At 31.1% G+C, this 12572-nt stretch overlaps 2 protein-coding genes across 3 annotated transcripts in view; both read right to left on the bottom strand.

The window, feature by feature from the left end:
• jef (major facilitator superfamily domain-containing protein 6 jef) overlaps positions 1–12572 on the bottom strand; it is a 92223-nt gene that overhangs the window by 56757 nt on the left and 22894 nt on the right. The gene's annotated exons all lie outside the window — the stretch shown is intronic.
• Optix (optix) overlaps positions 1–12572 on the bottom strand; it is a 43901-nt gene that overhangs the window by 28946 nt on the left and 2383 nt on the right. For both annotated transcript variants that reach the window (XM_070651607.1, XM_070651606.1), the window contains 2 exons: positions 10925–11043; positions 10592–10841 (listed from right to left, as the gene is read on the bottom strand). In XM_070651607.1, the coding sequence (XP_070507708.1) occupies positions 10592–10841; positions 10925–11043 (369 nt within the window). The remainder of the gene's footprint in view (positions 1–10591; positions 10842–10924; positions 11044–12572) is intronic.

Genomic DNA, 12572 nt, shown 5'->3' with positions numbered 1-12572 from the left:
GTGTTCATAGGACACTTATTAAACTATCATTAGCTTTTGCGTATAACACAGTAAAGCATTGGGTACTGGCAATTGACAAAGAGCAGTCAGTGATATAGCTAGTTTAAGAAGCCAACTGAGACAGGACATCAATCACAGATGAGATTTGTACCATCAGCGAAGTAAGTCAGTAAATATGCATATAACAGATTCTTAGAATTGAATCATCATCCTGAATAGAACAATGTGTTAGCTAGGGCCCCGCTATGCTGACGTATTTACAGCTACGACCTGCTTTGAATCTTTAAGTTCTTAACATCCACTTTAGCTTGAAATATTCAGCAATATTAGCCATTACAAATCACTTCCATTAACACAGTTCCAATAATCCACCCCAAATATTATCCACAACTTGTCCACAACTAAACACAATCAACGTCGTAAGCCCACAAGCATAAATTACTCAAATTACATCCAAAACAATCATAATCGAATTCAGTAATAATTAACACATAATTAATCATATCAATCTCACACAAATTGTCAAAATCTATGTATAGTAATAAATATCAGATTGAGAACAATAGTCGAGAACAAAGGTTGATGTTGGAAAAATTATAATTATCGCTAGGCGAGAATTTGAAGGATTCTAATATGGTCATTAATTCTTGTGTATATATTCAACCACACTTGCTATTTTCATTTGTCTCTGCGATTCTTTTTTTGTTTTTTGGATAAATATTATGAAATGGAACGTATAAATTAATAAAATAAACCAACAAAAGAATAAAGTGTGTGTATGTCCCTAGTTCTATGCTCTATTCCATTTACCCATTCATGCAATTTTCATATTAATCATATTTCCATGTTTATGCCAACTGCTCATATATGTAGGCACGATGGAAATAAAAAAAAATGAACAAATTAATTTATTTATATGGTTTTAAATAATAAGGAATGGGAATTGTGTGTTGTGGAGATCACTTAATAATTTTACAGGATAAGATACCCAAGTGGATTAATAAGTACGTTGATCTAGGGAATGGCAAGTTAATTATCTTGTTGATGTCTAGTTCTAATGTACATTTGGGATGTGACATACTCATAAAGTTCTATATATAGGAAAGAGGTGTCAATAGCTGATTCCGAAGTAGCCTTTGATTTTGTGGGATTTGGAATAGATAGTTTTCTTTGGGATTCGAACCCACGACCTTCGATTTCCAGTCACATGCTTCTATCATTGACTTATCGAGGGTTACTCGGCTGATGGCAAAATGCCATATATGCTCACAAGCATGCTTCCAGTTTGTTCGGTCATCGATGCCCGAGGCTTCCTCATTAAAATTCCAACAATTTCAAAAAATTAACCGTTAAAATCTATCCAACCAAATAACATCGTACCCAAAGAATATTTAAAAATCATGATTTTATTGATTTTTTAAGCATCTGAATCGATGATGATGTTGCTGTTGGAAGTAAAAATAAAATATTTTTCCCCGAATCAATTGAGAAATCAGAAATGTTTGTAATAAGTATTAAGGAAAGTAAGAAAAAGAGAGAGAAATAAAGAGTTAACAAGCTAATAAACATTTCTTAGCAGCACGCTTTCCATTAGATGCAAGTCATCATGTCGAAAATACTTGAAGTAAAAACATACATACATATTGAGATGTTTTAAGTGGAGAATCTGTCCAGACATTGGAAACATGATTGAGTATCTTGGCTGTATTGCAATCAATTCCTTAAAGGAAGTTGTTAGGCAACCTGTGTGTTGCGGTACACAAGTATGTCCCCAAAAATGCCTTGAAATGTTATGAACCGTACATTTTGTACGGTTTCGGTCGAGGCTCATCAACAAATTTGCAAACCAAGCACCTGTCGTAGACAAAAACCGTACATTTTTTGGTAATTTGTATGGTTTTATAAGGGGAAAAACAGGAAAACCGTACAATTTCTTGGTAATTTGTATGGTTTTATAAGGCACCCGTCACAGGCAAAAACCTTACAATTTTTGGTAATTTGTTTGGTTTTATAAGAAAATCATACAAATCATCAAGAAATTGTACGGTTTTTGCCAATGCCATATGCCAATTTTGTAACCTCACTACCAAGGTGTGCCGCAAACAACAAAAGATTGCCCAACACTGCACTTAAAGTATTATTATATGTGAATGAGTAAAAGGTAATAAATCTGATAGCAAAAAAAACTAAGAGATGTCGACGTCTCGGTCATGTAATTAATTTTTTTTGACAAGGTCACGCTATTATCACCACAGTTATATCCCTATTGGCGCCATCTAATAATTTTCTCATGATGATTATGACTATATCTATGTTTATTTATTTATTTTATCCATTTCTTAAAAAACTAGCAAGCTAATAACGATTCAGTGTGAGAAGGGAGACCTCAAGAGGCCAACACTCTCTGTTCTATTTGATTTCTTCCATAGTCATCATCATCATCATCATCATCATCATCATTTCGCGTTTTATTTTCATCAACATTCTCATTGTTTTTATAATATTAAAGTGGTTTTAATGTACAACGAGTGGCACTTGTGAATTTGTATGAGGCAGTATATGGCAAGAGGGGTTGAATGATATTCCCTCAAGAAGGCAATATGAAAAGAAATGAAAATATTTTTCCATCATCATTGCCTATAGGCATATAGGCATACGAAAAAATTGAATAAAGTACTTTTTTTTTTTTGGACAAATTTTCAGGAACCTGAAGAACTTCTCTTTTGTATTAAAGTCAATAATAAATAGAATTTTTGTACTGCACAATATGGTAATAGCTTTATCTATAAAGCAATTCAAAACAATTGACACAGGCACTTGAAGAGAGCAATAAATTTATTTGAGTAAATTGAATAGAACTTGTTTTAGGAATAATATTGTCGTTGCGGATATTGACTGGGAATTTGAGCTGAGAAATGGCAAAAATTTTAGGTAGATAAAGGGGATTGGATGGGGGTCTATGGATAGAATAATTGAGGTTTTGATAGATTTTGTTATTAATTGGGGTCTATGGATTGACATTTTGAGTTTTTAGTGAATTTTGTTATTAAATGTGGGTCTATGGATTGAATTATTAAATTTCTGATAGATTTTCTCATTAAATTGGGGGGTCTATGGATTGAATCGTTGAGTTTTTGATAGATTATCTACTTAAAAGAGGTTTGTGGATCAAATAATTGAGTTTTCGATAAATTTTCTTATGTAATGGGGATCCATGGATTGGATTGTTAAGTTTTTAACAGATTTTGTCATTAAATTGGGGGTCTATGGATTCAATAATTAAGTTTATGTTAAAAATTTCCTATTCAATAGAGGTCTTTGGATTGAAATTTTGAGTTTTTAATATATTTTCCTATTCAAATGGGAGTCTATGGATAGAATTGTTGAGTTTATGATAAAATTTCTAATTAATTTGGGGGTCTATGGATTGAATAATTGAGATTTTAACATATTTTCTCTTTGAATGTAAACTATTTGCTACTCATAATCCAATACAGATCCTAAACATGCGTCACACTTCATAATCTCCTGAAAAAATAAAAAATAATTTCATTTTAATAGCACCACCGGAACTTTTTTGAGAACACGTCTAATTATAGCTTAAACGGATCTTAAGCATGAAATGTCGAACCTCCAATTATTGGCAGTTCAGCATAGCTAAAAAGTCTTATTTGACTTACTAAAAATATATATATTCACATGTCATAGAGATGATCGGCTTCATTTTGAAATGTAGAGGATGATGATATTTTAAATATAGACGAGAAAAAAATATGAAAAAATATTGAGGAACACTTTGTGTCAAAATTGAAACAAGTAATGCATTTGTGAAATGTTACACAAGAAAAAAATATATCCCATCAAGCACATATGAGACAGGCAGAAGGGTTAGTGAATACGTACGTCAATTATGTGAGTGAAATAGAAATAAAAAAAATTTCATTTCCTTTGACAAATTTCATATGTTCACTGACTTGAGTCTTTGCTTTGCTCATTCGAAATCAATTAGGTTATCTTAAAAGTCGGATCAACTCGACACAAATGAGTACGTAAATGATTCAGTTAACAATAATTTGTCACTTTATTACAAATATCATTTGCGTTTACTTGAGCAAAGCTGAGAACTACGCTTGTTCATTTAGATCAGTTTTGGGCAACCTGTGTACCATGACATTCTAGTGTGCCGTGACATACTAGTGTATCGTGTCATACTAATGTGTCGTAACATACTAGTGTGATGTGACATATTAGTGTGATGTAACATACTAGTGCGTCGAGACATACTAGTGTATCGTGTCATACTAATGTGTCGTAACATACCAGTGTGTCATGTCCCGCGAGCCAAAGGTTGTCTACCTCTGCTAAATAGAAAAAAAACGGAAATTTCTTCGACCGAACGCCACACATTTCATATTTTTATTTTAATGTTCATCGCTTGCTGTTGCCGCTAACAACAAAGTTTATTAAAGAAATGACTTTTAAATGGCTACAAGAATTCTTTTACTTAATACACAAAAAAAAGATTATCGTCGTTAAATTTATGCGCGCATATAACTTAAAGTAATGAGTAATGAATATGGTAAGGAAGAATGGAACGAGAATGAGATATTTTTTTGTTAATACTTATGCATTGTTTAATTTTATGATGAATTGATGATTTTTTATTTTTTTGCAGCAGTTTTATAGCTGCTCTTGGACGGTTTTTACACTTATTGAAAAATTGGATCATATTAAATGTTTGTGATCGTTAAATTAAATTTTATGGATGGATGGCTATTGTATGTCGTTTAATAATTTAAGGATTTGGATGTAAAATGGGTAGTTATGCACTAAGTAGTAATTGCATAAATGCAGTCTTCTGTTAAAGTTGCTGTTTTTATTTAACATTGTTATTTTGTGAGTCAAGATGGCTCGGTGGCGGAATGATTCCGGACTTCGATACCTAATTATTGTGATGACGACCAAACGGACATGGGTTCGAGACTCGAAAGCTTTGGATTTCACTGATCTTGAATATCTAAGGCTTGAATAGCTTTCTAATCCGAACGATTAACCGACTTATGATATTCTTATATGTTTTGCTCAATTTTTTAAGTGATTTTTGGAATGAAGTCCTAATAACGACAAGAAAAAACTAGGAATCCAACCTGTCGTACAGGAAGAAGTAAGTGAATAAATAATAACTAAATTTAGTCAATTTAACATAAAGAAACGTTATAAGAATTACTAAATATAAACTTTAAAATGCCAAAGTTTGGGTTCGAATCCTTAAAAATTTACGTACTAAAAATAATCACATCATATCCTCTATCATTTTTGCACAAAATACTAGAATTCATACAATATTATCCAATATGAGACTCCAAAATCATAATTTTTTGCCATTTCCATCCCCCCAAATCAGAGTTGCCAAAAAGGTGCCCGTGACAGGCAAAAACCGTACAATTTCTAGATAATTTGTAAGATTTCATAAGAAAACCATCGAAAATAAGTCATCCAAAAAATGCCCAATGGTGAACATGCCAATCCTAAATAATCTTTAATACATTTCCACACATTTTACTTATCGCATTTCGACAAAATTATCTTAATAAACACCACTGTAACATGGTGTATATCACATGTGTGCACACATAACAGACAACAATCATAAAGTGACTGATTCTACATTAATCAAACAGTTGGATAGAGTCTAAAAAAAATTATTATTTTATAGTTTCGTAATGTCTTTTAAGTATTTAAATCCCATCAGATGATTGAGATGTCAGTAATATGGATATGAAAATGAGAATGATGTGGAGATGGTAAAGTGAATAAAAAAAGGAACGCAACTTGTGGTTCTGTTAAAGATTACTGACTCTTTTTGATCATATAATTATCATCCATTATCATTCAATGCCTTCATTTTATACATAATATCTGGATATATGAAAAAAGATTAACTTGCTGTGTAGCTGTGTCTGTGTGATATTTTAAATTAAGCATCAACAGGATCGATTGGTCTCAGATATGAAAGCACCGCCAAAATAAGCATTTTTTTGCCGGAATGACTCAAAAGATTTCTAATTCGCACAATAACTGATTCCATTGTAATCGCAATTTTCACATATGGATATCCAGTAGTTTAATTGCTCAATTAATAAAGAACGCAACCCTCTAATCAGTCACAATCGATTCTCGAATTTAAAATTGCACATATATACGTTGTGTAATTAAAGGCAATTAATGAATTTTGATTGAGATCAATTCACATTTGATTTAAGACTTTATTGCTTATGGGCAAAGTAAATTTTCAATTCTATAAAATTGAGATATTGAAGTGTGAGTGGGTAGGTGAAAGAGATATGTGCAGAAAATGAAATGAAATGTATTAATGAGACAGTTTTTGAGGATTGTGAGCTCGATTTGTGAAATTTTAATGATTTTTTGATGGTATAGCTTGCTAAGGGGTTGGACAAACAGTAGAAAGGTACCAAACTTCGGCAATGACGCATTTAGAAGTGCATAAACATTGAATAAGGATGGCATTTTAAAAAATAATTTTAAAATATCAAAACAGTCAAAAATTTGGATTTCAAAAAAAAAAATTTGAATTTTAAAAAAATCGATAAAAATTTTAAAATCCAAAAATTCGTAAAATTTCGAATTTTAAAAAAACTGGTAATAATTTAAAAATATGTTAAAAGTTTAAATTTTAAAAAGCCGTTAAAAATTTAAATTCCAAAAAAATTATCAAAAACTTGAATTTTAAAGAATTATCAAAAATTTGAATTTTAATGAACTGCACAAAATTTTTAATCTCAAAAGGCCGTTAAAAATTAGAATTTTAAAGTGCCGTTCAAAAATTGAAATTTTGAAAAACCATTATAAATTTTAAAAAACCGGCAAAAATTTGAATTTTAAAATTGTACAAAAATTTGAATATCAAAGAACCCTACAAAAATTTAAATCTCAAAAAACCGTTAAATACAATTAACAACTTTTAAACGCATCAGCTTCCTAAATAGCTGAACCAAGATATAGCACCAATCAAACATCAGCATTAAAGCTTTAAAACTGCACAATCACTGCCAAATGACGATATTTCCACTTTAAATCAATTATTCTCATTCAATTCAAAATTCAAATTTCAAAAAGCCGTTTAATTCCATCGTCTTTTTATAATCACAAAAATCTGTTGATCTAACACTAAATAAATTAAATTCTTAACAAAGTTCTGCACACTACACAACCCATTCAACCATATTATTGTCATCACATAGCAAAATTATCCCCATTGAAAGTGAAACAGCCTTGAAAATATTTATTTCATTCATTCATTTCAGTCTCTCCGTCCTCAACATTCATTCACATTAGACTTAATCCATTTTAATCCTTAACAATAATATAAATAAAATTATAAATCAACAGAGAATGAAGGAGAAGCAACTAATGCGAAAAATATTGCATGTTGTCCCCCGAATTATGGGATTTTTAGTTCTAAAATGTATCAATGGATAGTTTTTGCCTGACATAGCCATAGCAAAAAAAAAATTAAGGCATTGGCATATGTATAATAATCCGGAAATCAATAAAGCTCAATGCAGTCCTTGTTTTGGTTTTCTTAACTATAATCCAACAAAAATATTATTTTAGGGTTCTTTTTAAGAGCAACAGCAACAGCAGCAGCATGGACGAGTCGCCTTTTTCCCTTTCTCAGTATTTATGTGTGTGTTTGTGGTGACAAACATTAAAATACGATTATTGGACATGAAAACAAAAGACTTGTTGCAAACTTGCTTTTTTCTACTCGATTTACTCCAAAAAGGAGATGGAATTTGGCGCATTAGACGTAGAACTATGGGAAGGTATAGGTAGCATACTAATGGTGACGATTAGGAGGATGTTTACAGTAATGTTAAAGATTAAAGTAATTAATATTTCTTTCTTTTTTTCATTCATTTCTTGTGCCATGGCTTGTGAAAGAAAAGAAAACAGCAAGAAGGAACAACAACAATAAAGAATCTCGTTCCAAATTCAAGTCTAATCTTTAACTAATGATTTTTAAATACATCAACTATTGTAACACATTTCTATCCATTCTGCATTGGACATTTATGAATGCTCATTAGTGTGACGACTTTATATGCTGGATATATATGTATAAAAACCGGCCGAAGTGTTGAAGTAATTATGGGAAAAAATAAGAAATAAGAAAATAATTTCGATGCAATTAACCCACATCCTTTTATATAGAAAAAGCATATATACAGCATTTATTTGTCAGGCATATCAGAACCCTTCAAAAGAAAGTGAGTGTTTTATACGGTGTTATAGGAAAAAAAATCTTCATTAATTGGAACCGGTCGATGAAATTATGATATATTGAATTGTTGATGACTTCTTTACGGCTTTTAGTTGATTTTACCTTGGATTGAGGTTTAATGTGAATGGATTTTGATTTTTAATTGTGTGGAGAGGATCTTGGAGGGTCTTCACGGAATGGTTGCTGTATTATCTCTTAACAACAAATCTGTCCAATCCCAAATTCCATCCCAAATGGACAAAAACCCTTTCAAAGCAGTCATTACCTAGTTAAAACTTATTTTTGTCCACTCGGGCATGCTAATTTGAAGAAATTTCTATTTTATCGTAACGAAAGAAATAGACCAAAGGCACTTTTTGGAATTGACAAGCAGTAGCCAGTAATAAAGCTAACTTCAGGTAACATGTCATGAATCACGGTTGATTTGTTGATGGGCGTTGATTTAAAACGTTGCAATATCATTGTGCAGGTAAAAATGTGAACATATGTAATGTAAGTCCGGAAGGGGAACGGTGTAAAGAAAAGGGTGAAAATCTGGACCCGGCACTGTAACTCGAGCTTTGGACCAGTACGACTTTACCCTCAGATCATTGTGACTCTATCTGCAAGTCAATATGTTTCTAGTCCCAAGTCAATGTGACTGTAGGTCCAGGCCAGTCTGATTCTAGTTCCAAACCAGGTTGACTCTTACCTCAAGCAAGTGTGACTTTAAACTCAAGCCAGTATGATTTTAGCTTCAAGTCAGTGTTAATCTGGCCTCTTTGCCAGATTCGATTAAATTCGATATTAGGTCAGAGTCAAGTCAGCATTGGACCGGATGTTCAGCCATTTCAGCGATTTCTGAATTTATTACGCATGTTCATTGCCTGCAATCTTCAGTTCAAAGTGGGATTCGAACCACCTCAGAGTCTTAAATAATGCTTAAATAAAAAGCAAGAACAGCTCATGACCCAAAAAAGCAGCCTTAGAACTTAAAAACATTGAAAACAACAAGCCTTATACCACAAAACCATCTCCACTGCCCTTCTTTCCTTCTATCGCAGTTACACAATGGCTTGATTCTCAAAACGTCTTAAAGAGGCAAATTTATTTCATGATGTAGTTTTCATGCAGCTTTAATTTTTGAAGTACAATCCGCAAATAAAAGCCAAAAAAAAAAAATCTGCAATAAACCCTCAATGAAGTCCCACCTTTAAAATAATTTTTATACAATTTTTAATGGCACTTGAAAGTCCACAAAGGTGTAAAATGCACCAAAATATATATTTTCTACTGACTGCAACGTCTCTATATCACAATTTACTGTATCTACTTATCTATTATATATTTTTCTATTTTTTTTACAATAATAACAATAATCAAGAGCAGTATGTGGTCCACAGATACTGAAAGTTGTGTATAAGACACATTCATGAGTTAAGAGAGAAATACAGAACAAAAGGAATCATCAAACAACAACAATGTGTCCAAACAAAAGGATGAAAATAATGCCATGGATGTATTGAATGGTTCAGTGGTGCGCAACCTTGTGTTTTTTGGTGGCACAACTTAGTGGAAGCTTGGATGGAAGGTGCACATGGCAAATTGTTCATGGCATTTCAAGGTATAGGGCACACTTGTAGGCCACGTCACACCTATATGTCACGTCACACTAGTATGCCACGTCACATAAGGATGCCACATCACACTATGATGCCACGGAACACTAGGATGCCATGGCACACTAGGATGCCGTGCCACACCAGGATGCCACAGCAAACTAGAATACTACGGCACACTAGTATGTCACGCCACACTAGTACGTCATGCCACATTAGTATGCCACACCACACTAGTAACCCGCATCACAACGGTTGCCCACCACTGCAACAGTCAATAGAAAAAAAGAGTTCTTTTTTTTTGGATCTAAAACCGCAATTTTCACCCGTTTTTGATGAAATAATAAATAATGAAGCAAACCCGATCGATTATTAATACATCATACGATGTTAAGAATGAATAGAACTAGATTATTTCGTTGATGCCTCAATAATTAATCAATGAGATGAGAGAAAGATGTTATTTTTCTTACACATCTCTTTTTATAGTTCAGCAAGATGAAACAAGACCGCAGCTTATGTAATTATACGCCAAACTAATTAATTATTTCTCTTTGCGTACATACAAGCTGGGTTGGCGGCATTTGTAAGTAATTGAGATATTGAGAAATAAATATTATAAAAAAAAATCGCGCATTGAATAGTCGATGAGCCATTAAAGGAAATAAAAAAAAAAGCTGTTGCTTACCTGTTCTTTGCGGCTGCCGCACGATCACGTTGTCTTCGATTTTTAAACCAATTTCCAACTTGTGTCGGTGTTAAGCCAGTTGCTGATGCTAATTCACGTTTCTTTGTTGGATTTGGATATGGATCTTGCAAATACCATTCGCGTAGTAAACTTCGGGTGCGCTCTTTAAAGCAATGCGTTTTCTGTTCACCATCCCAGATTGTACGTGGAAGTGGAAACTTCTTTCTCACGCGATATTTGTCAACAGGACCTGTAGGATTAACATCATCATTTTAATTATATATCACATTTATCTGTGTATATGTGTTGATGACACTTTATGATATTACATACCAAGGGGTCTTCCTCGTAATTTTTCGGCTTCATGATAATGTGCTTCCAACCACATTGCTTGCAGTTTCCCATGTGAACTCTTTGTGAATTTGTGTCGTTCAAGGATTGCATATAGTTCTCTGGAAATGAATAATCATTGAATGAGAATTTTTGAGTGAATTTTTTGAGATTTTTTAAAGTTTTTTTTAGAGTTTTTTAGAAATTTTTTAAAATAATTTCAAATTTTACAAGAAGTTTTGTAATGCAGGAATTTAAAATTTTAAAATATTTATGTTACACATTTTATTGATTTATGGAAATAGTTTGAGGAAAAATGTAAAAATCTGGTTGAAATTTGCATTTAACATTTACAAATTTTCGTAATAAAATATTAAATTTATATAAAAATAAATCAAGCGATGAATTGATATGTTGTAAAATTATTTATGTTGAAAATATAGATTTCTAATTCCGCAATAACACTTATTTTACTTATTTTAAACATTTCTATTGATTTTACTAGTTTAATATTTTAATTATTCAATTTTAATTAAAGAAATGACTGAAATCCAATTTAAACTATTTGATTTTATGCTAGAAATTTGTAAAATTAAAGAATAATGGTTGCTAAGTTTTTATATTTTCAATTTAATTTAAAAATCTAGATTTTCAGGAATTTAAATCTTAAGATTCAAATTATATTTTAATAACATTTAAATTTGAGAATTTGAATCATAAAATCAACTTAATATTGACTAGAAACTGCAAATCAATTTAATATTGAATTCTAAAATTAATTTGTAATTTTGAGATTTATTTGAAATTCTGGCATTCATTTGAAGTTCTGAAATGAATTTGAATTTTCATTCTGATTTTAAATTGAAATTTCATTTTTAAAACTTAGATCAATTTGAAATTTAAAGAATAAATAAGACTAAGTTCCCTTTAAAATGAAATTTAATTCAAAATTTTAAAATATATTTCAGTAAAAATTCTAAATTTTCTTTAAAATTTCATTCAAAATAAAATTTCTGGCATGTCAAACTTATTTTTTTATTCCTGAACTAAATTTTTCAAGTTTCTCATAAACTTTAAATCAAATTCAAAGTCTTTAAATCAAAATTTCAAAATAATTTTGCACCAAATTGTAATTATCTTTTTTAATGAATTTTTTAATATTCTTGTAAACTTGTAACTTCAATTTATAGACATGTTCTTAACTTAATGTCACTTATATTAAATATTCATTCCTGTTCTTTTGTTTTAAATAGGAATATTTTGTTCAATTCTGTTCAAATTTTCAAACACATTAATTATTAAAATCTCAATGATTACTTCGATAATTTCTAATTTCAAATATCAAATACAAATTTCATATACATATCCAAAATACATAACCAATTAATTGAAAGAAAGGAGGTAAAATAAATCTAGTACAATTTCCCATTCACTTCCCAGTTCCATAAAAGTTTCACATAATAAAAAAGGAAAATCAGAAGCTAAAATAAAATTAAAGCTCATTAGGCCACTTAAATTTACTTCTGTGTATATATACAGAATCATGAAAAAAATCTGTGGTAAATAACAAGATAATGATGGCTTACGTTTTCATCATCATCACAATACGCACACATCACTCCTTATTGAATTGAATTTAAAAAAAATGAGA

Source organism: Chironomus tepperi, unplaced genomic scaffold, assembly GCF_022539635.2.
Source record: "Chironomus tepperi strain 1889 unplaced genomic scaffold, CSIRO-AGI_Ctep_v1 contig_465, whole genome shotgun sequence".
Lineage (NCBI taxonomy): Eukaryota > Metazoa > Arthropoda > Insecta > Diptera > Chironomidae > Chironomus > Chironomus tepperi.
Note: the sequence above shows the minus strand (reverse complement) of the source record. Positions and strands in the feature narration are given on the sequence as shown.